Source organism: Ahaetulla prasina, chromosome 2 (assembly GCF_028640845.1).
Source record: "Ahaetulla prasina isolate Xishuangbanna chromosome 2, ASM2864084v1, whole genome shotgun sequence".
NCBI classification, from domain to species: Eukaryota; Metazoa; Chordata; class Lepidosauria; order Squamata; family Colubridae; genus Ahaetulla; species Ahaetulla prasina.
This window is the reverse complement of record NC_080540.1, coordinates 168,703,452-168,728,544: the sequence shown is the minus strand read 5'-3', so window position 1 is coordinate 168,728,544 and position 25,093 is coordinate 168,703,452. Positions and strand designations below refer to the sequence as shown.

At 43.5% G+C, this 25,093-nt stretch overlaps 2 protein-coding genes across 2 annotated transcripts in view; one reads left to right on the top strand and one right to left on the bottom strand.

Moving 5' to 3' along the window:
• NCKAP1L (NCK associated protein 1 like) overlaps positions 1-3,370 on the bottom strand; it is a 124,753-nt gene extending 121,383 nt beyond the window's left edge. The window contains exon 1 of the mRNA XM_058167379.1: positions 3,112-3,370. Coding sequence (XP_058023362.1) covers positions 3,112-3,213 — 102 coding nt within the window. The 5' untranslated portion in view covers positions 3,214-3,370. The remainder of the gene's footprint in view (positions 1-3,111) is intronic.
• An 11,613-nt stretch (positions 3,371-14,983) lies between these two features.
• Positions 14,984-25,093, top strand: part of GTSF1 (gametocyte specific factor 1) — a 58,933-nt gene continuing 48,823 nt past the window's right edge. Inside the window, exon 1 of the mRNA XM_058167380.1 lies at positions 14,984-15,011. The gene's annotated coding sequence lies outside the window, so the exon portion shown is untranslated. The remainder of the gene's footprint in view (positions 15,012-25,093) is intronic.

Sequence of the window (25,093 nt, the reverse complement as noted above, 5' to 3'; positions counted from 1 at the left end):
CTCCTCAAAAGCATTAGAAATGCTTCAGAAATAGCACATTAAGCTTAACTTCCCTCCAGGTGAGGGATCAATGGAGATTTAAAATGCCTGTTAGTTGTTTTATTTACAGCCAGAACATCGGTGGAGAACAGCAGAAGGCATTCCTACAAGCAAATGAAACTAACAGTTGGATTAGATTCCTAGCATCCTAAAATTCTTTCTGCCTCTCCATCTCCATATGACATTAAACCACAGCGGATGTAGGAGAAGAGCAGTCAGAGCTGGGAGGGGTGGAGTTAAGTGAGTCATGAGCCTAGAGTCCAGTGGTGAAATCCAATTTTTTTTTACTACTGGTTCTGTGGGTGTGGCTTGATGGGCATGGCAGGGGAAGGATACTGCAAAATCTCCATTCCCACCTGCAAAATCCTGCAAAATCCCCTTTCCCTCCTCACTACTGGGAGAAGGATATTGCAAAATCTCCATTTCCACACCACCCTGGGGCCAGACAGAGGTAGTATTTGCTGGTTCTCTGAACTTGTCAAAATTTCTGCTACCGGTTCTCCAAACTGCTCAAAATTTCTGCTACCGGTTCTCCAGAACCTGTCAGAACCTGCTGGATTTCACCCCTGCTAGAGGCACTATGTTCCCACAAACAGTCCAAGTCCAACCCTTCTTGAATGCCATTGACCCTTATCTGGCACCAGTTTAGTACCATATGTTAGTTGACTAGATTTGTGTGTATAGGCTTGAGCAACCAATCTTCTCAACCAGGACTTAGGTGTGATCCTGATCCTTTTAATACAAAAGTGCATCGTTTCTCTTGTCTCAGAATCAGCACCAGATTTTGCATGGCCACAATTCAATGGAATGGAGTAAAAGAATAATCACATGGGAAAAAAACAAAACACGATGCCTTAAATTGAAACTAAAGCATCCAGTTGTACCCTAAATCACCAGTTAAAAAAAAACCAAAAAAAGAGAATCTAAAAAAGCCCTACCCACCCTAAAGGCTGCAAAAGTACACTGGTGAGATGATGCATCAGCCTTAAATTACACTTTGAGCAACACCAATCTACCACAATCAGATAGAAACAAGAATAGCATATATAAAAAGGTAAAAGGTAAAGGTTCCCCTCGCACATACGTGCTAGTCGTTCCCGATTCTAGGGGGCAGTGCTCATCTCTGTTTCAAAGCCAAAGAGACAGCGCTGTCCGAAGACGTCTCTGTGGCCATGTGGCCGGCATGACTCAATGCCAAAGGTACACGGAACGTGGTTTTCTTCCCACCAAAGGTGGTCCCTATTTTTTCTACTTGCATTTTTTACGTGCTTTCGAACTGCTAGTTTTGCTCCCCAAAATTCTTAACTGTATTAAGACTTGTATATTGCCATTTAGTACAATGGGAGATAATTGCTATGTCACAAGGAAATATTATGGTCGCTATCCAAAGATGGTCTGTAGCCAGCAGTGGGGGGTGGGGAGGAATATAAACACAGGTGCACAATCTAATTTGCATAAGATGTCACCGCCCTCCACCAACAGTTCCAAACAGGAAGAGGAAGCAGCTACTTCTGCTGGCTTCTTGTCTGTTGATCTGAATTACTCTAAAGCTGCTGTTTCCTTCCTTCCTCTTAAAGCGTTCTCCTATCACTATTAATTAAAGCAGCTAAGAATAAGGTATAGTACTTAGTAGTTCAAGGGATGGTGTTTCCGAAGTCGTATTAGCTTAAATCCTCATTCGATCCAAACATCCATAGTCAACTTGTGATCAGTTTCCTTTTCTCGGGGGGCATTCCAGAGTCTCATCTCCTCCAGATATGTGTAACTGCAACTTCCAAAATGTGGATTACATCATCTGGGGGGGGAGGGGAGGCTGCTCTAAATTTAGCTCACAGGACTTATGTTAAGATGGAAAATCCCCTGTCAAGCTTTTAGGCTCTTCTGAAGAAATTTGGGACATGCGTGAAACATTTGAAAGTCCTAGCACGCTATCCTCTGCTTTTAAAATATAATCTTAATTCTATCACTGAGCACTATATAGAAATCATAAGCGAGAAACAGCCTCTGCTTAGATAGAGGGAACATTAGGCTACAATAGAATGTAGGCATTAAAGACAGCTCAGAAAGAGCAGCCTGCTAAAACTACAAACTAGGTTCACACACTGCATTAAGGCATAATTTGAATAAACCACAATTGGCTGGATTAATTTAACACAGAAAGCCATAAACCCATGTTTTACGTTAAAAAACATAAGCGCTAACAAAACACTAAACTAGGGGCGACCAATGGCCCTTTTATGACTTATGACCTTGAGTCATGCTGGCTCAGAAATTATGAGAGCTGCAGTCCATAAATCATAAAGGGGCCATAGTTCTCCACCTCCACACTAAATAAACCAAAACAAACCATTTTATCAATGTGATGTTTGAACCAACATCGTCTGAGCAGGGATACTAGAGAGGGAGGAAGAAAATGTCTGCATAAGGACTATGTGCAACAGATCAACCAATGATTTACAAGGTTGACCCAACTATCTAGGTTTGTGCTACACATAACACGGTGAACCATAAACTAATCACCAAGCTTGGACTCTCAAAGCACACCAAATCACGTTCAGCATAATGTGTTGTGAGAACCACTTAAATAATGACAAGGATATTCTTCCTGGTCTACAAGAAGGGTTAGAATAGGATACAGGAAGGAAAGCAAGTCTGAAGCTGGAGTAAATTAGAATAAAGCTGCAGATTGACAAGGGAGGAAAAAAATCCCCCAATTAAAAACAAAAAGTGCTCCCGGGCCTTTACCATATACTTGCTGTATAAGAACATTCGTTTCTTAATCTTTCTTTCAGCTAGTGTTTCTGGGTGGTAGTTGTAGGCTGCACTATTTTTTCCTCTATCCACCGGTTTCCTCAAACCAAGTTTAATAGGAGATCTTCTCTATAGCTACTTGGGCCTCCCACCTTTGCCATAAACCAGAAGGAGAACAAAATAGAGAAAGGCTCCAGTTCGATAGACACACCCACACTTTATAGACACCAGACATTGCCATATTCCTTCCTTAGGATCAACTGGAAACCTCTTTGTCCGAAGAGCAGAATGACCTGCCCCGGGGGCACATTCAGCGCCTACCTTCTTGATGTTATATATGCGGATGAGCACCCCCTTGCCCCTGTCATTAAGAATTGTCAGCTTCTCAGCAAATTTGTGCTCGTACACGGAGGACAGGGACATCTTCCCAAGGAATCGGCAGCGCCCCTTGGGGCTTCAGGCTCGACGAGGGGAGAAATTCAAAAGCAGGCCACACCCGGCCACAACTCCTGTGGCACGACTTGCTCTTGGGTCTTTCAGCTTATCGTGCAGACTTCACCGCAACGCTTCCTCTTCTGGCAGTGGAGAATGCAGCTTCCCCTATGAGGCTGGGACTTCCTGTAACCAGGCTGCTCAATAAGCAGAGCAATTCTGAGGCAAAGCCACACTGCTAACCTTTCCTGCAGTTAAAACAGCTTCTTTCACTTCTGCCTAGCTTGTTATTTAGTACTGCTCTAATTCCTATAATATGACATAATGAACCACAGTCTAGTCAGTCTCATGTTAGCCTTGCGAACTCACCTGCTGTACAGGGGATGTCACCATGAACACCCATCCCCAACACCCATTGGTTAAATGAATAAACACAGGTAGTCCTCGACTTACAGTTCATTTAGTGACCGTTCAAAGTTACAGCGGTAGTAAGAAACAAAAAGTGACCTACGCTTTCACACTTATGACCGTTGCATATTGCAGCATGCCCATGGTTGCATGATTTACATTTGGATGCTTGACAACTGGTTCATATTTATGATGGTTGCAGTCTCCCGGGATCATGTGATCCTCTTTTGCAACCTTCTGACAAGCAAAGTCAATGGGGAAGCTAGATTCACTTAACAACGGTGTTACTAATTTAACAACTGCAGTGATTCACCTAACAACAGTGGCAAGAAAAGTTGTAAAATGGGGCAAACCTTGCTTAACAAATTTCTCACTTAGCAACAAATCCTGGGCTCGGTTGTAGTCATATGTCAAGGACTAACTGTATTTAGCCAGCTCCCAAATCTGACTTCATTTAGAAAGCAATTGAAGCCATGCTTATTTCCCTGGATATTTATGTTAATAATAACTACAGTACTACAGGACGAAACTGCCTATAAGTTTGCCTGCCCCTGATGGTTTATTTATTTATTTATTTTTATTTATTTAATTAGATTTTTATACCGCCCTTCTCCTGAAGGACTCAGGGCGGTTTACAGCCAGATAAAAACATAACAACAAGATAAATACAAGATAAAATACTATTTAAAAAACATATTTGTTTGGCCCAGATTAAGATAAATTTAAAACAATAAAACCCATTAAAATTAAAACTATATAAAATCTAAAATCCTATGCCAGTCCTGCACGAATAAACAAATATGTTTTCAACTCGCGGCGAAAGGTTCGAAGGTCAGGAAGTTGGCAAAGTCCTGTGGGAAGTTCATTCCAGAGGGTAGGGGCCCCCACAGAGAAGACCCTTCCCCTGGGGGCCGCCAGCTGACACTGCTTGGCGGATGGCACCCTGAGGAGTCCCTCTCTGTGAGAGCGCACGGGTCGGTGAGAGGCAATCGGTAGCAGTAGGCGGTCCCGCAGATAACCCGGCCCTAAGCCATGGAGCGCTTTAAAGGTGGTCACCAGCACCTTGAAATGCACCCGAAAGATCACAGGTAGCCAGTGCAGCCTGCGCAGGATTGGTGTCACACTCTATCTCCCACGCAGCTGCATTCTGAACCAACCGGAGCCTCCGGGTGCTCTTCAAGGTGAGCCCCATGTAGAGAGCACTGCAGTAGTCCAAGCGAGAGGTAACAAGAGCATGAGTGACTGTGTATAGGGCATCCCGGTCCAGGAAGGGGCGCAACTGGCGAATCAGGCGAACCTGATGAAAAGCTCTCCTGGAGACGGTCATCAGGTGATCTTCAAAAAACAACCGGCCATCCAGGAGAATGCCCAAGTTGTGCACCCTTTCCATTGGGGCCAATGACTCGCCCCCAACAGTCAGCCGCGGCTGCAGCTGACTGTACCGGGGTGCCGGCATCCACAGCCACTCCGTCTTGGAGGGATTGAGCTTAAGCCTGTTTCTCCCCATCCAGACCCGTATGGCTTCCAGACACTGGGACAGGACTTCAGCAGCTTCGTTGGGGTGGCCTGGGGTGGAAAAGTACAGCTGCATATCATCAGCGTACAGTTGGTACCTCACCCCAAAACCACTGATGATCTCACCCAGCGGCTTCATATAGATGTTGAACAGGAGAGGCGAGAGAATTGACCCCTGCGGCACCCCACAAGTGAGGCGCCTCGGGGTCGATCTCTGCCCCCCTGCCAACACCATCTGCGACCGGTCAGAGAGATAGGAGGAGAACCACCGATAAACGGTGCCTCCCACTCTCAAACTCCCCAACCGGTGCAGCAGGATACCATGGTCGATGGTATCAAAAGCCACTGAGAGATCTAATAGGACCAGGGCAGAGAAATAACCCCTATCCCTGGCCCTCCAGAGATCATCAACCAATGCGACCAAAGCCGTCTCCGTACTGTATCCGGGCCGAAAGCCGGACTGGAACGGGTCTAGATAGACAGTTTCATCCAGGTATTGGGGTAATTGACGTGCCACCACACTCTCTACAACCTTCACCACAAAGCGAAGGTTGGAGACCGGACGATAATTTCCTAAAACAGCTGGGTTCAGGGAAGGCTTCTTGAGGAGGGGTCTCACCACTGCCTCTTTCAAGGCAGTAGGAACAACCCCTTCCAACAAAAAAGCGTTGGTAATCCTCAGGAGCCAGCCTCGTGTCACCTCCTGCGTGGCCAGCACCAACCAGGAGGGGCACGGGTCCAGTAAACATGTGGTGGCATTCAACCTCCCCAACCTCCCCAACAACCTGTCCATGTCCTCAGGAGCCACAGGATCAAATTCATCCCAAACAATATCAACAAGAGGGTTCTTTTTTGTTCTTTCTTAATCATTTTTAATTTTTGTATTTATAGACTCCCTGTATTCAGGTAACCAGGACTATGTCATGAAAATACAATCACTAGGTCCATGCGGTTTTTGTGCCTTCAAGTTAACATTAGCAACTAGCAACTACCTGGTCCAGTCCCTGAAGTTTCCTGGCAATATTTTTCAGAAGTGGTTTTATTCATGCCTCCTTTCTAAGGTTGAGTGGCTGGCCCAAGGCAACCCAGCTGGCTTTGTGCCTAAGTGGGACTAGACACCATGGGTTCCTGGCTTTTAGCCTGGTGTCTTAATCACTATGGTATAACAAATTGGTTCTCTAATAACTAAACACCTAATACTAAACTGTATAAGAGAACCAAGCTTGCCAAGAAAACTGTAAGACTAGTCCAGGTAGCCAGCAGTCATCAACATTATCTTGAAGTCTTAGGGAGTCAAAAATTGACTCATAGGCACAACCAGCCCAAACCGAACCTAAAGGTCCTCAAACCAGGTATAGAGTTACAAAAGAAAGATAACAGGGGGGAAAACAGAGAGGTTCCCCATTTCAAGCTTTTTCCTTCAAGGTAAGAAGGAAACTGCAAACCAGGAACCCAAATTGCTATAATGGGTTTTTTTCCTGGCCTGAACAAGTGTTGCCAAAAGGTTACTGGCCCTAAAAGGATTTTTCAGGCTCCTTTTGATTACAAGAGGTTTCAAGGAAGAGCACAAGAGTCCTTATGTTATGCCAATTGTACTAATGAACAAACAGATGAGTTCATGGCTCTGGCAACATTACTCTAAACAGATGTACTCTCTTTACTGTCTCTGCCCCTTCTTTACCCAGAACCAGTAATCAGCAATACAAATGGAAAGAGTTGAGGTGGATCTTAGCTTGGAAGTTATCCTTGCTGTACACGTCAAACAAGGTATCCTGCTTTTCTTCAAACTGGGATCCTTTTCCCAACTATGAGTCTCTTCCTAGTGCATTTAAAAAAAAAAAAAACACCTTGTTCCTCACAGCCAGAGTTTTGAACCTTTTAGCCTGACTTACAGTACTAACTCTGGGCAAACTTTGAGTCAGAATGAAGATGACATTTTGAGGGAAGAGCAAATCATGAAACAAGCTAGTGGTTGTGTTTGCAAAAACAACCCAATCCTTGTTATTTGATCCATGGCTTACTTAATGAAGTTGCCTGGCTTTGCTCAACCTTGAACCATTAACTAGACCACTAGGCCACAAATTAGTCAGCTACATTGTTAGGTTTTAGTGAAAAAGGAACTAGTAAAAACCATTAACCAGTATGCTATCTACAATCGTTTTGTACTATCACTATTATTCTGGAGTTGAGAAACTTCTCTTACATGAATGATTTTTGACCATAATACTTTTTAAAGATAGACAAGGGTGAATGCAATTTTAGTCCCCCACCTTTTGTAATACAATGGTTTCCTTGGACACAATGATGTCAGAAAGTTCTTCAAGAAAGTTTCCCAACCATGTTTCCCACTCTACATTTCAACTGCTATTAGGAGAAACGTGTTTCCATTTCAATTTAGCCAATTGCTTAGCTGTAACTCTTTGCCCTGCTCAAGACAAAGGCAACTAGAGCAAATGAGCAGAGAGAAAAGCAGGTGTTTCCATTAATGGCCAGCTACTTTATAGAGTAGGACTGCCCTTGAAGAGCATTCAGAAGCTTCAGCTGATGAAACACTGAGCTACACAGGTTGGTTATTTGGTACAGCAAAACTGCTGCTTTGGGGGGCTGCATTTGGTTGAGAGATCACTTTCTTCCAGTTGCTTTTACCTGTTCAATCTGGTCTTGCAGTGCAGGCATGCTATAGGTCCTGCCAGCCAAGGAAATTTGGCTGGTGGGGACCAGATGATATGTCTTTTCTGCCGCGTCTCTCTGAGATTAACTATTGACCTTGAAGATGTGATTACGTGTCCAAGTATGGAGTGAAGGGCTACATTTCCTGGCTATGTTGACACCAACAGATATATCTCGGTTGATATAAATATTTAATTTCTGTTTTGTTTGTGTTTTGTTTTAATTGTTTTGTCTGCCAGGGTGTCACCTGTTTGAGATGGGTGGGTATGTACAAGTTGAATAAATAAAAGCAATGTGAAATGCCCCCTTCTTTTTTTCACATGTGAGAACTTAGCTTTTCATTATTTTTTTTAATTCAGCTAACATTGCGGAGGAATAAGCTGGAAAGCAGGAACACACAGTAAGTCTTTTGTTCTTTGTTATTGCTTTAATTATTAAGTAAAAGTTTGCGACTGGGTTTCATCTATCATACTAAGCCAGTTTGGGGAATAAAACAAAATTGTGTTTTTACAACACAATAAAATAACACAGCCATTACACGTTATGGAATGAAAAAATAAATGCATCTAGTCTGAGTTGGATCTGTGAAGGAACCTAATGGCTGTGTTCATCATACTAAAGAATTCAGAATTCAAAATAGTTTGTAAACCATGATGCGGCTTATGTTCTACTTATATAAAATTTGTTTAAATCTAGTTAGTTGAATTAAACATTGTTTGATTCGTGCTTCAAACTAAGGCATCAATTGTGGTTTATAAATCACAATATATATGTCAGCATTCCAAGTAACTGTGTAATCCTTCCACATTTGATTTATAGAATGCATGAAAAATATAGTTAGCTAAATATATATTGTAAACCCAGAGCAAAGGTTAATTAACCAAAAAGCTGCAGATTAGCTAATTGTGCAAACGTGGTCAATAACATTCATAGCCTTCCCCCCCCCCAAAAAAAAGTAGCTTTGGAAAAAAATTAAATGGGGAATTTCTAATTCATTCAACTTGCATAGGTTTGGGGAACAATTAAAAAGATAGGAGACTTAGAATACTGATGTCTATGCCATTTAAATCAATATTAAACATGGTTTAGCTTGCTATGTGAGTAAAGCCACTATATTTTATAAACCCTACTTTGATTTCTGATTTAGTGAACCAGAAATGAACCAACTGAACCAATCCTAACAGTTTTGACACGATATTTATATAGTCAGATTAATACATGGCCAAACAAATCACATGGCTTAGCACGATATATAAATCCAGCCTATTATGGCTTATTCAACCAACTATTTAAAATCCATGTCAGTGCAGTTTGTAAACCATCCATTTAATAATAGGCATTAAATGGGTATCATTAGCCAGCCCATGCCCTATTGGGTCATCATTTCCTTACCAGATTCCTCAATGTCTTCAACAATGAAAGATCATCTGATATACGCCCTTTCCTGGAAAAATTGTGATACAGAGATGCATCTGTCTTGAAAATAGCCCAAGCTGAACACAGTCAAACCTCAGCACAGGAAATGTTTTATGACATTTTGTACTATGTCATAAACTGTTTTAGGATCATTTTTACAGCACAAAATGTTTTATAAACTTTGCCAAATTTCAATCCTATGAGAGCCCATAGGCCCCAGATTTTGAAAACATTTTCTAGGTTAGCCAATTTTAGGTACCTTGGTTCAAAAATTGTTACCCCATGATGTACAGTTGAAGGTTCTGGGGAACAAGAGTTTTAGCAATGTATTTGCCATCTATGCCCCATTGCATTGTTTCAGGGATATTTTCTTATCTAAACAGAAATCAGAATGGCCACAGGTGGGCAAAAAAGCAGTGGAAATGGGAGCAACTTCTGACTTCCCGCCACTTTCTCATTCACCTTATGGGAAACTGGCAGGAAGCATTGGAAATTCTTCCTTCCAGTTCTTCCTTTTTTCCTTTCTTCCTGTCATTCTGTATTTTTTTTTCTTCCTCCATATCTCCCTCCATAGAATTCCTGTTGGCTTCCCAATTAGCTTTGCTTGTGGGAAGCTTGCTGGGAGAAAGTCAGTGGGGAAGCTAGAGGTAAGTTGCATGTCCAAGGCCAGCAAGCAGATAAGTGGCTGCTGCCAGGTGGGAGAGACCGAGGGGATGCCCAGGAGTGTGGGTTGAAAATGGTATACGGGGTGCCCGAAAGGTGCTGTTTTGATCAGGAAGAGTGCACAAATATGCACAGGAGATGCTATGCAGGTGAGGTCAGAAAGGGGGCATGGAGGTGTGCAAGAAGTGCTGTCTAGGTTGGGTAGGTATGGGTGCAGTGCCAGTCAAGGAAGTGTGGGGTCATAGTGTGTGTAAGAGGTGCTGTATGGGTCACAGAGGATGCATAGGTCAAGCAAAGTTCATGGGAGGCTGGAGATCATGGAGGGTCCATAGGATGCACAAAAGGAGCTGCAAGGGTCAGGGAAGCAGGTGGTATCAGCCAGGAAGGTTGCACAAATCCCTTCCCTTCCCAGCAGGTAGGCAAGTGGCTACTACTAGGTGAGACAGGAAGTAAGGAATTGAATGCCCGTAAATGTCACTGAATGTTCAAAATGAGGAATATGTGGCTGCAGCAACAAGCTGGCAGCACTGAAGCAGCCACAACTTTATTTATTTTATTTATTTATTTATTTATTTATCACAACAGTATATATAAGCATAAGCATGAAATAACTGTATGATATATAAGCATAAATATAATCATAAGTATGTGATAACTATTTGAAATTGGATACTTTCCTAAGTAAAACCTGAATATATTAAATCCAAGGGTTCATCGCTGTATTTTTTTTAAATGGACAGCATAATAAGATAAGTTACAGGCTGCTGAACAACATGGTTTCGTGGTTTCTAAAATTTCTAAATTTTTAGAATTTAAGAAATAATTAGGATGGTTTTAGACATATTGGCATTAAACAGGTCTTCTTTTTTTATCTGTTATGCTTTCTACAGAGTCTTAGCATATGCATCTGGCTACTTTGCTATTTAATAGAGTACCTTTCCATTCGATAATTTATTTTTCATCATCTTTAGGAGCTCAGCCACCCAGCAGCCTTCCCACTTGTGTCATGGATCCAGGACGGCTCGTTCAGTGTCCCTATGACAAAAACCATCAGATCAGAGCCAGCCGTTTCCCTTATCACTTGGTGAAGTGCAGGGAGGTAAGGAGAAAATGAAATGTGCTGTATGGGCTGTGTGTGTTGACATTTAAAAGCCAAGCTAAACAAAACTGAAAAAGAGAGAAGTTCAAAACATTTAATTACCGAAAGTTTCAAGTCGGAAAACCAGATGTGCTGTCCCCAATGTTGAACTGTTCTCTCATTTCTTAGTCAACATCAAAGCAGAACTCCTCCCAAGTGAGCTCTTGGAATGAAAGCACAAAGCAGACCTAAAATGAAAACACAAAACAGACCTGTTCCATATCGTACCACTTCCTGAAAACTCAGAATGGCCTACAACAGAACATTTTGCAGGTTCCAAAGCAGAATGTTATTCAGTAAAATTGTGGATGAAAAATATACGGAAAACGTATACTGGTGATGTTTTGTGATCTTGCCATAGCTAGCCCATACAGTTTCCTTGGAACAGTCAATTGTCCGATTTAATTTAAACCCTTTTCCTAAAGTATGGAGGGTTTTTTTTTTTAATCTTGAAATTTCCTGTTGCCAAGATCTATTTTCATGTTCCACATGCCATTGCTCCTTAGGAAATTGTGTTAAGTGTCAAAAGATTGCTAAATCCTTTAATTTTCTACTCCCGAGATATTCGTGGCAGCGTGAGGGCTCCTCCAGGTTAAAAAAAAATGGACTGACAATTCCTTTTCTGCTGTAACATTTATATTTCAAAAACATATTTCCTGCAGTATCACTGATGACAGGATTTTAGAGACAGCCATAATTTCTACATTATGATCATCTCTTGTGTTTTGTTTTTTCGCCTAGAACAATGAGAAGATCGCTAAAAAACTAGCAACATGTCCTTATAATGCTCGCCATAGAATTCCCAAGGAAGAATTCAATTTCCATCTTGAAAATTGTGAGAATAAAATTGATCTGGATGTGTCCAAAGGTAAGAGTTTTAATCTTTTTTTCTGCTTGAATGCTCGTTATGACTCTTGCATGGTGTAATAAGGTTATGTTGTTAACAAAAATTTGTGAATTATGCTGAGAGTTATGCTGGCTACGGAAATCAGCATCCCCAAATATTTCAACCAAATACTCTGCCTAGACTATATACTGAATATTCAAATGGGTTGTAAAATAAGGCGCAAAGAGAAGAAATGAATTTATAGTGAGCAATGCACCTATGAAAAGTATTTTTTTAAATGATCGCAGGTCCATTCTTTTAAAAAATTAGACATCGCAAGTAAGGAAATCAAAGTGAAAAGCTATCATGACTGACATACAATGCAGTCAAATAAGTGAAAAAAGATTACAATAGCTACATATAAACCTTGGCATTGCACGGGAGTCTACAAGGTAATATGGGCGGTTCAATTAACTTTTCAAACAGAAATAGATGACCACTTTGTATATTTCTGTACATGCCTTAAAATTACATTTTCCTGGGCAAAGAATACAAAATACACTGTTATGAAGTAGAGTAAGTACAGGAATGTTCTGGAAAGGGGTGTGATTCCCCTCTGTTCTTTGATTTTATGGAATGAAATTTAGGAATATTTTATGCTTTGTTCCTCCAAACAGAAGTAAAAAAGATATGCAATTAACATATTTCTCCCCACATTTAAACTTGGACATGAAGCAATAAAGTGGGCAGTACTGAACCTTTGTTTCTGGAAGATTTAATGGTCCAATTCCCATGTTGACTGCCTGACTTAGATGCGTCTGAAATTATCTGTTGTACAAAGTAGAAGCTGTTCTTCTGTTCCCCTTTCCTCTCTCAGTAAAAAATCAAATGTTTATATATTTAAGAAGGGATCTTGCCTGAGACAAGGGAGAGCTTCCATGAATTTTCATATTGGATGCCAAAGCAAGTTCTTCCTCACAAAATGACCCCTTTTTTATTTTTATTCTTTTAATTTGATAGAGCAGCTACCGAAGTCTCCTGACAGTTTAAAATGAAACATACATTTAAAATCAACATTAAAAACATTTCATGACACTTAAAGCGAGTAAAGCAAATGTACAATCATTAAAATTAACAATTTTAGCCTGCAGTTAAAAGCCTATGCAAAATTATGCATTTCAAGAGCTTGTTTTAAAAAGCTAATAAAGATACTAGTTATCAGATCTGATCCGTTATCAGACACCAGGATCTTATCCTTTGCTCTGAAAAGCAACAGAGTTGCTTTGAATTTCAACATTTCATTATGTGAATTCACAAACATGAGTCTAACGTCATAAAGAGACATGCTCAGCCCAGGAACTAAGTTATCACTCTGCATAACTGTTAATAACTATTTGATATCAATACCACTGTTCATAACTGTTTCTGAACGTTTTGCTTGCAGTGGCTTCCAATCTAAACATGGGAATCAAAGAGGAAGCTGGCGTGCAATGCCCACCTTCGCAGGAAGACTGGGAAGCTGGTGAGTTTTTATTTCCAGAATACAACACCACAACTGTACACAATTTTTTCCAAATTGAAACACATTATAATTGAACTGAGCGCATTTTGAAAACCCCAACTCAAAACAGATTTAAGGAACCAGATCTCTCTCTCCAAATGATTAGGTATTCCCGCTGATTTGGGCCAAGAGGTCTTTTCCCACTTTTGAATTGCAAGCATCGAGACAAATTTAGATTTAGATAATATGAAAACTGGAGGGCATCCTTTACGTGTTTGTCTGGGATGCTCTATGAAGCTTAGTGTTGTCCTTTGATGAGAAAAATGTTCAAAACCGCATGCAGGGATGCTGCCCTAGATGGGAAGAAAAGCAAGGTCACTCATCACTGATATAAGAACAATGGTTTAAGAAAGGGCTTAAGTAGATCTGAGACTTAGTGAAACTGATCAAACAACTCCAACCCACATCTGTCTCCCGACTGGCGCTTGAGTATTATACTCGCTGTATTCCCTTCCTATTATTTTTTGCTTAGGCTATCCCTGCTTCTTAGATTCTGAACCTACGGGTAGGATCCAAACAATATTTTTGTGTTTGTATCTAGAATGCTTTTGATTTTTGGCAAAATAATTTTTAACAGTGCCATTAAGCATAACTATCCCATGAGAGTATGTAGTTCGTGTCTTATCAACTTCAACGCTTCGTGCAAAACTCGAAAAAGAGCTTCCAAGCTATGTAATTATGCACACAGCATCTAATACTTGTTTACTACTGTTCTTTTTTATTATTTTTTTAAGATGCTGATAAATGTCCTGCTCCTCTTTTTGTTTTTGGGAAGAGGTGAGTCAACAGAATAACTGCTTTGCCTGTTATTTCACCTGTTAATTCAGCATCAAAATGGTTTAACAAATGACGCAAGGTCAATAGTGTTTCTTAAATCTGGGACAATCAACTTTTTATGTCAAAGGGGGGTATGTTTTGTGGTGTAGAAGACCTATGTAATAATTTGCCATATTATGGGGGATGGGAGAGTAAGCGTAGTACAATACTGCAGTGGGTGTAAGCTGCATACTAAAAATGCTTTTTCTTGGAAAACATACTTCTCACTTCTGAGTCGTCTACAAATGCAACTGCATATAGAATGCACTGTAGTGGAAACAAGACAATCACGCCAAGAGTCGGTATTGGTAGGCACCAGTCTTCTTTGGATAGTTGTTTTGGAAGAATTGATCTATAACAAAGTTATCAAATATATCTAAATGTTATCAAACATATCTATGATATGTGAAATATATCTTCTCGCAATCTCTGGATATTGTTTTTATTTTCTATTGACTCTGATAGGGAATTCTTCATAGAATAGTATATCAGTTGTCCTAGAGTCAATTTCTATTTTGGAAGAAGGAATTGCATATCCAATCTTCCCTACAAATTAAAGCATGGAAACCCAGCACTGTATCCTTCCAGCCCTGTTTCCATGAATGAAAGCTGCTCTACTGTTATTTGGAGAACTATTTAAGTCCATTTTATTTTATTTTATTTTTATATTAGAATGTTAGAAGAGGCTAATTTAGGACATACATAATTACTGATGCTCATATTTTTCTTCCCGATAGCTATTCTGAACAGAGAAAGTAGACTCTACAACTTCAACGGTAATGTATTATAGAATTAAATAATCTATTATAGAATTTCTAATTTTTAGCTCGAGATGTTCTAGTCAATCCAGTTTGATTTATAAACCATGGTTTCCTCGAGACAGACTGAGGTGCAGATTGTTTAAAGCTTAAATATCCACAGAAGCAAACAAGTTTCATTACTAATGAGTAATTGTAAAAGCTAGGTACTTTATTTCTCTGGGAAGATGGCACTTTAAAAAATGTTGTTTGGTCATTACAAAGGCCATCTAAATTAATTATAACAGAAGCAACAAAAAAGCTCATTTTTTTGAGGTGAAATTTTTTTTGGGAGCCAATAATATTAGTACCACAAGGAATTGAACCACAGACTACCATATGAATTGAAAGCAGCCAAACACTGCTCATAATAGTGGTTAAATGTGGTGAGAGGTTATAAAGTTTTCCCATTATATCTGAGCTGCTACACAGTTATGTTTACATTAGCTTAGTGATAGCTTGTTGAATAAGCTAGTACTAAATTGGTTAGCACATGTTTTAGCAAAGTACTGAAGCTAGTCATTTTTTCCTATTTGAAATGGTACCAATGTAGTCAAAGTGAACAGTGAAAGGATGGCAAGAAAAGCATTTTTTTTAACCTACGATACAAGAAAATGAACAGTAAATGGGACTTGAGGCTGTGCTAGGAAAGGCAGCCTTAGAGTCTCAGCATCGGCAGTGTATGTTACAATTTGCAAGATGGCGGACATGCCCTAAACACACTCGTGGATATCCTTGCTTGGAGTTTTGACATAGCTTTCCCTAGCTTAGGACTTCTTGTTCAAATAAACTAATAATAGTGTCAGGGGCAGGATTCTTTTCACATCTCAAAACTAGTATATGTTAAACAATATAATTAACAGTTTCTCTCCTCCCCTCTCCTCTGTTTTGGACCTTTATCAACATTGACAGATTGCAAGCAGTTTGGGGGAGTGGTATGAGCCATTCTGAGATTATTAAAAATTAATTAACTCCTGTTATTCCAGGTTTTATCATGAAGATCCCATTGAAAGAAGAAATCGGGACAAATTTTTTTTAAAATTCAAGGCAATCCTTTTAAACATTTTAATTTTTTAAAAATGAGTTTTATTCAAATGTTTTAATAAAATTGAACAGGATCTCCAACTCTTTTTTTGTCTGCCATTTTTTAGAATAGAATAGAATAGAATTTTTTATTGGCCAAGTGTGATTGGACACACAAGGAATTTGTCTTGGTGCATATGCTCTCAGTGTACATAAAAGAAAAGATACGTTCATCAAGGTACAACATTTACAACACAAATGATGGTCAATATATCAATATAAATCATAAGGATTGCCAGCAACAAAGTTACAGTCATACAGTCATAAGTGGAAAGAAATTGGTGATGGAAATGATGAGAAGATTAATAGTAGTGCAGATTTAGTAAATAGTTTGACAGTGTTGAGGGAATTAATTGTTTAGCAGAGTGATGGCCTTCGGGAAAAAACTGTTCTTGTGTCTAGTTGTTCTGTTGTGCAGTGCTCTATAGCGTCGTTTTGAGGGTAGGAGTTGAAACAGTTTATGTCCTGGATGTGAGGGATCCGTAAATATTTTCATGGCCCTCTTCTTGATTCGTGCAGTATACAGATCCTCAATGGAAGGCAGGTTGGTAGCAATTATTTTTTCTGCAGTTCTAATTATCCTCTGAAGTCTGTGTCTTTCTTGTTGGGTTGCAGAACCGAACCAGACAGTTATAGAGGTGCAAATGACAGACTCAATAATTCCTCTGTAGAACTGAATCAGCAGCTCCTTGGGCAGTTTGAGCTTACTGAGTTGGCGCAGAAAGAACATTCTTTGTTGTCCTTTTTTGATGATGTTTTTGATGTTAGCTGTCCATTTTAGATCTTGCGATATGATAGAACCTAGAAATTTAAAGGTTTCTACTGTTGATACTGTGTTGTCTAGTATTGTGAGAGGTGGAAGTATGGAAGGGTTTCTCCTAAAGTCTACCACCATTTCTACGGTTTTGAGTGTGTTCAGTTCCAGATTGTTTTGGTTGCACCATAAGGCTAGTCGTTCGACCTCTCGTCTATATGCGGATTCGTCATTGTCTCAAATGAGACCAATCACTGTTGTGTCATCTGCGAACTTCAGTAGCTTGACAGATGGATCGTTGGAGATGCAGTCATTGGTATACAGAGAGAAGAGAAGTGGGGAGAGCACACAGCCTTGGGGGGTCCCTGTGCTAATTGTACAGGTATTTGATGTGATCTTGCTTAGCTTCACCTGCTGCTTCCTGTTTGTTAGGAAGCTTGTGATCCACTTACAAGTCTGTTCCGGTACCTGTAGCTGGTTTAGCTTAGTTAGAAGAGTGTCTGGAATGATGGTATTGAATGCTGAACTAAAGTCTACAAAGAGGACCCTTGCATAGGTCTTTGGAGAATCAAGATGTTGCAGGATGTAGTGCAGAGCCATATTAACAGCATCATCTGTTGATCTATTTGCTCGGTATGCAAATTGCAAGGGGTCTAACAGCGGATCCGTGATGGTTTTCAAGTAGGAAAGCACTAGCCTTTCAAAGGTTTTCATGATTATAGATGTTAAAGCAACTGGTCTGTAGTCATTCAGTTCCTTGATGGTGGGCTTCTTCAACACTGGGATGATAGTAGAGCGTTTGAAGCAAGAAGGAACATAGCACATCTCTAGTGATTTATTGAAAATATGGGTGAAGATGAGGGCCAATTGGTCAGCACAGACTTTTAAGCAAGAAGGAGTTATCTTGTCTGGGCCTGGAGCTTTTCCTGGCTTTTGTCTGTGAAATAGGTCCTGCACTTCCTTTTCTGAGATCACTAGGGGTTGTGAACCCAATGAAATGGGGTCAGTTGTAGGAGGTTTGGCTGTTGTTGGTGTGTCTGAGATGGGGGTTGTGGAGATAGGTGGCTGTAGTTTCCTTTCAAACCTGCAGTAAAACTCATTCAGGTCATCTGCCAGTTGTTGATTACCTTCAGCCTGGGAAGGAGATTTGCCATAGCCGGTGATATTTTTAAGAGTTTTCCACATGTTTGCTGGTTCATTTGCTGAAAACTGATTCTTTAGCTTTTCAGAGTAGCTTCTTTTTGCTGCTCTGATCTCCCTTGTTAGTGCATTTCTGGCCTGATTGTACAGCATTTTATCACCTTTTCTGTGATCACTAGGGATTGTGAACCCAATGAAATGAGGTCAGTTGTAGGAGGCTTGGTGTTGTTGGTGTGTCTGAGATGGGGGTTGTGGAGATAGGTGGCTGTAGTTTCCTTTCAAACCTGCAGTAAAACTCATTCAGGTCATCTGCCAGTTGTTGATTACCTTCAGCCTGGGAAGGAGGTTTGCCATAGCCGGTGATATTTTTAAGAGTTTTCCACATGTTTGCTGGTTCATTTGCTGAAAACTGATTCTTTAGCTTTTCAGAGTAGCTTCTTTTTTCTGTTCTGATCTCCCTTGTTAGTGCATTTCTGGCCTGATTGTACAGCATTTTATCACCTTTTCTGTAGGCTTCCTCTTTGGAATGTCGTAGCTGCTTAAGTTTAGGTGTGAACCAAGGTTTGCTGTTACTGTATATTCGCAAGTTCCTTGTAGGTACACATAGGTCTTCATTTTTATTATACATTCAGCTCTTTCCAAAAACATGAAGCTGCAGATACACGATTCTCTCCTTAAAACAAGAGAGCCTTAACTAAGAGGAACAACTACTTCTAAGTCATCAGTGATCTTTATAATTAAGTGGGGAATTTGAATTTTGCTTGGTCCTAACCACTCAAATCGGTTTGCCACACTGGCACTCATGTGCTGCTACTTCTTAGCAGCCATTCTCGGATGCAGAATGGCATCCATTTTGTTCCAAGTCTTTCTGGGTGTGAGGCACTTTATGCATGAACCAGGACATGATGTACTGTTCCACAAACTATGGTTAAATAAAGCCACTACTGAGAGCAACAGACATACAGGTAGTGCTTGGCTTATGACTGCATTGGAGCCTGCTATCACGTTACCTATCCAATTTTACAACTTGTTTTTGCAGTAGTTGTTATGTGAATGCTGAGGTCATCGAGTAAACCCATTGTTTGTTATAGGGCATTTTGGCAAAAAAAATGGAAGTAACCATTGGAACTTCAGAACTAGGTTGTAAATAACTTTGGGGGGGGATCCATTATAATAATAATAATAATAATATTTTAATTTATAGACCGCCCTTCTCCCAAAGGACTCAGGGCGGTGAACAGCCAGTTAAAATACAAAGCAAACCCATACAATAATTAAAAACTACCCCTAAAAAACTTATTCAATTGGCAAAGCTAAAATACAATTACACCCTATAAAATCACTAAAATTTAAAAACCCCAATAAAACCATTTAAAAGTTTTTAAAAGTTAAGCCAGTCCAGCAAGATGAAACAAATTGGTTTTAAGTTCGCGGCGAAAGGTCCTAAGGTCGGGCAGTTGTCGGAGTCCAGGGGGAAGCTCGTTCCACAGGGTAGAAGCCCCCACAGAGAAGGCCCTCCCCCTGGGGACCGCCAGCCGACATTGTTTGGCTGACGGCACCCTGAGGAGACCCTCTCTGTGAGAACGCACCGGTCGTTGGGAGATTGAAGCCGTGTTGTGACCCAGGTTCCTGGACCCGGACTCCTGGACTCGGATGATTCAGAAAGTGAGGGAGAAGACCTGGCCAGCCCTGCTTCTCTTGAGCCCTTTCCCTCCCTGGCACCCACTCAAAGGGAGGAGGAGGGGCCGGCACAGCCTGATTCCATGGAGCCTCCTTCTGGTTTGGCAACGCCCCAAGAACAGTTTTGGAGCGATGCAAGGTTACGTGACGTGCGTCGTGCGCAGCAGCGGAAGAGTTGGGACAAAGCCAAGTCATAATTGTCATGCAGTGACATCTGCAGAGACTATAAATAGGAGGCGGGACTTCCTGGTTTTTGTCTTGGACAAAGTAATGAATTTAGCGCGAGCTAACTGTTTCAATGGAGGAAGAATATATTCGTGAGTAATTCTGGCCTTATCTATAATTTCCTCGTTATCTCCAGAAACTTGGCAGGCCCGTGGGTAGGCGTGGCCAGGACATGTATCTATGTAAATAAAAGGAAAAAGGAAGGCCTCTGACTGACTCTTTGCTGGGAGTATTGGGGAAGGAAACAGAACATTTTGTCCAAGACCTGACTAAAACATCTTCCACCAAAGATGGATCAGCAGCAGGTACAGCAGCAGTTAGAGCAGCTACAAGCGGCTAATCAACAGCTCCAGCAGCAAGTGGCTCACTTGGCAGGCCAACTTGCTGCCAGGAATGTGCCTGCAGCCCCCCATCCTCCTCCTCCTCCTCCTCGTCGCAGTGCCCGATAACCGTGCGGATAAGTTTTCTGGGCAGCCTGAGATGTTCCCGACCTTCTTGGGACAGTGCCAGCTCTACATGGCTATGAGGCCAGAGGATTTCCCAGACGACCGGGCTAAGGTGGCCTTCGTGATTAACCTTCTTTCCGGCTCGGCTGCTCGATGGGCCACGCCCTCTTGCTCCAGGACAGCCCCTGCTGGCGGACCAACAGCGTTTTGGCAGCACCTGCGCACCATGTATGAGGACCCGTTCGAATGCTGGCGGCAACCAGGCGCCTTAAGGAACTCCGTCAAGGGAAACGCCCCTGCAGGAGTACATCGCGAATTTCGTCTTTTGTGCCAGGACTCTGACTGGAATGATGCAGCGCTGGTGGGCCAGCGTTCAGGAGGGACTCTCAGAGGAATTGCAAGACGAGCTGGCCCGCGTGGGCGCCGCGGACCCTCGACAACTTGGTGCCCTTTGTCTCCGCCTCGATGCCCGTCTGCAGCGGCGACCATCCCGTCGCACCCCGGGACCCGCCGTCGACATCTGCACCCCACTTCCTGCACCACCAGCACCCAGGGTCGCCCCGTTTTGTAACCGCTGCGGAAGAGCCCATGGAGTTGGGAGCGGCCAGACCTCGCCTGACAGCCCAGGAGGCGGAACCGGGCGCCAAGGGGATTGTGCCTGTACTGTGGGAGCCCGGCCGCCGCCGCTTCTTGCCCCAGAAAGCGAAGTGGGGCACGCCGCGCCGGTCCCGAATCACAGCGTGACCAATCGGGAAGCGGGCAGGCCCGACCTCGGGAAACCCTAGGTCGGGCACGTACTAAGCCCCCACTGGGCGTTGCGGAAGTAGACTCTGGGCCCCTCGGCATCTGATTCTGGACACACGGATATGGTTGGGGAACCAGTCGGACGGGCTCCAGGCGCATGCGCTGGTGGACTCAGGGGCCACAACAAACTTTATGGACCAGGCCTTTGTGACCCAGTTTGCGGTCCCGTGGTTCGGTGGACCCTCCGATGCGGGTAGAGACAATTGATGGGCGAGAACTGGTGTCCGGCCCCATTAAATTGCCACCCAGCCTTTGCGCCTGGCTATTGGGGACCATGAGGAGGCGATCCAGTTTTATGTCACGGCGGACCTTCATTTTCCCTTGGTCCTTGGGTTGGCCTGGCGGACCCACGATCCTCAGGTGGCCTGGTCGCGAACGCCATCTCTTTCCCGAGTCTGCAGTGCGTCGATCACATCCGCCACACCTGTGCCGGCCAGAACGTCCCACCGCTGCCATCACCTTGCCTCCTGAGCTGGCGGACTTCGCCGGCGTGTTCAGCGAGAAGGAGGCGGACCGACTACCCGCATCGGCCCCTCGATTGCCCGTGGACCTTCTGCCCACGCACCACTGCCTGTGGGACGCCTGTATTCCATGTCGGAGCCCGAGTTGGCCGCCTCAGGGACTTCCTGGACAAAAACCTGGCCCGAGGTTCATCCGGCCTTCAAAGTCCCTCTCTCGGCCCCGGTCCTCTTTGTGAAGAAGAAGACAGGGGACTTGCGCCTATGCTGTGATTACCGCGGCTAAGCGCCATTACGGTGCGGAATCGCTACCCCTGCCGCTCATCCGGAGCTACTGGAGAGGTTGCGGGAGGCCACGATCTTCACCAAGCTCGATCTCCGGGGCCTACAACCTGGTGCGGATGCGAGAAGGAGGCGAATGGAAGGCGGCATTCGGCACCCGATACGGACACTACGAATACACTGTCATGCCATTTGGGTTGACCAATGCTCCGCCGTTTTCAGCACTTCATGAGCAGCGTGTTCGAGACATGTTGGATCGGTTCGTGGTTATCTACCTGACGACATCCTGATTTACTCGGTCCAGGAAAGCCACCTTCGACACGTCGGTCTGGTTCTGCAACGCTTGCGGGAGCAACAACTCAATCGAAGCTGGAGAAATCGTCTTCTTCCGGACTTCCATAGAATTCCTCGGGCATATCATCTCGCCCGAGGGCATAGCCATGGACCCATGTAAAGTAGAAGCTTTGTGTAGCTGGGAAGCCCTCGTCGGGTGAAGGATGTTCAGCGCCTGCTGGGCCGCCAACTACTACGGACCTTCATCCCGGGCTTGCCACACTGACAGCTCCACTTACCCAGCTCCTCAGGAAGAAGGTTGCGTTCGGTGGGGTCCCCGCAGCAAGAAGCATTCACAGCCCTCAAGAAAGCCTTCGTCACGGAACCCGTCCTGAGGCATCCCGACCCGCTCCGGCCTTTTGTGGTGAAAGCAGACGCGTCCAATGTGGCTCTGGGGCGGTGCTGCTACAGGCTCCGGCGAATGGTGGCACACTTTTCCCTCGCTTACTACTCCCGGAAACTCAATCCTTCCGGCGCAACTACACTATCTGGGAAAAGAGTTGCTGGCTATCAAGGCTGCATTCGAGGCTTGGCGACACCATCTGGAGGGCCCGACATCAGGTGGAGGTCGAGCGGACCATCGGAATCTCGAGCACCTCACCACAGCTCGGAAGTTGAACCAGCGGCAGATCCGGTGGTCGTTGTTTTGCCGGTTCAACTTCGCGTGACCTACATTCCCAGCGGTCACAACCGGAGGCGGATGCCCTGTCCGCAAGCCAGAGTACCTCTGCGCCAAGGACCCCTTCCTCCACGGACAGTGCTGCGGCAGAAGCCTTGGCCGCAGCACGGAGCCAGTGGACTTGCGGGCCCAGGTGCGAGGCGCAGCGCCAGGACGCCTGGTCGCAGCAAAGGAGAGGCGGAGGTGGGCCCCGTCTCCTTGGACCTTGGAGGAGGACTTACTCAAGTTTGAGGCGATTATATGTGCCCACAGGACCACTCCGAGCCCTCGTCATGACCCAGTGCCACGACAACCCTGCAGCAGGACATTTTGGGTTCTTCAAGACCCTCCACCTGGTGACACGGACCTTTTGGTGGCCCAGTGCGGCATGATATACATGCCTACGTGACATCCTGCGTACCGTGCCGGCAAGCCAAGACCGCCACGGGGCCCCTCCGGGCTCCTCCAGCCCTTGCCGACACCCGACAGACCCTGGGCGATCTCTATGGACTTCCTGACAGACCTGCCGCCGTCCTCTGGGTTCACCACGGTGCTGGTGGTGGTGGACATGCTCACCAAGATGGCACACTTCATCCCATGCCGCGGACTGCCCACAGCCGCAAAAAGCAGCCCGTCTCTTTCTGCAGCACATCTTCCGCCTCCATGGTCTACGGACAGGGTGGTTTCGGACCCATGAGTTCAGTTCACAGCCCGCTTCTGGAAGAGCCTGATGGCGCGTTGGAGGTGCAGGTGTGTCTGTCGTCATCGCACCATCCGGAGACCGGCGGGGTACAGAGAAGGTCATCGGTATACTGGAACAGTATCTCCGTTGCTTCATCAACCAGCAACAGGACAACTGGGCCGACTACCTGTCCCTGGCGGAGTTTGCTTTTAACAACTCTCAGCACATCTCTACTCAGATGACCCCGTTCTTTGCCAATGTGGGGTACCATCCGCGGCTCTTCCCTCAATCCTTTTAAAAACATTTTAATTTTTAAAATGAGTTTTATTCAAATGTTTTAATAAAATTGAACAGGATCTCCAACTCTTTTTGTCTGCCATTTTTAGAATAGAATAGAATAGAATTTTTATTGGCCAAGTGTGATTGGACACACAAGGAATTTGTCTTGGTGCATATGCTCTCAGTGTACATAAAAGAAAAGATACGTTCATCAAGGTACAACATTTACAACACAATTGATGGTCAATATATCAATATAAATCATAAGGATTGCCAGCAACAAGTTATAGTCATACAGTCATAAGTGGAAAGAGATTGGTGATGGGAACTATGAGAAGATTAATAGTAGTGCAGATTCAGTAAATAGTCTGACAGTGTTGAGGGAATTATTTGTTTAGCAGAGTGATGGCCTTCGGGGAAAAACTGTTCTTGTGTCTAGTTGTTCTGGTGTGCAGTGCTCTATAGCGTCGTTTTGAGGGTAGGAGTTGAAACAGTTTATGTCCTGGATGTGAGGGATCTGTAAATATTTTCATGGCCCTCTTCTTGATTCGTGCAGTATACAGGTCCTCAATGGAAGGCAGGTTGGTAGCAATTATTTTTTCTGCAGTTCTAATTATCCTCTGAAGTCTGTGTCTTTCTTGTTGGGTTGCAGAACCGAACCAGACAGTTATAGAGGTGCAAATGACAGACTCAATAATTCCTCTGTAGAACTGAATCAGCAGCTCCTTGGGCAGTTTGAGCTTACTGAGTTGGCGCAGAAAGAACATTCTTTGTTGTCCTTTTTTAATGATGTTAGCTGTCCATTTTAGATCTTGCGATATGATAGAACCTAGAAATTTGAAGGTTTCTACTGTTGATACTGTGTTGTCTAATATTGTGAGAGGTGGAAGTATGGAAGGGTTTCTCCTAAAGTCTACCACCATTTCTACGGTTTTGAGTGTGTTCAGTTCCAGATTGTTTTGGTTGCACCACAAGGCTAGTCGTTCGACCTCTCGTCTATATCGGATTCGTCATTGTCTCGAATGAGACCAATCACTGTTGTGTCATCTGCGAACTTCAGTAGCTTAACAGATGGATCATTGGAGATGCAGTCATTGGTATACAGAGAGAAGAGAAGTGGGGAGAGCACACAGCCTTGGGGGGTCCCTGTGCTAATTGTACAGGTATTTGATGTGATCTTGCTTAGCTTCACCTGCTGCTTCCTGTTTGTTAGGAAGCTTGTGATCCACTTACAAGT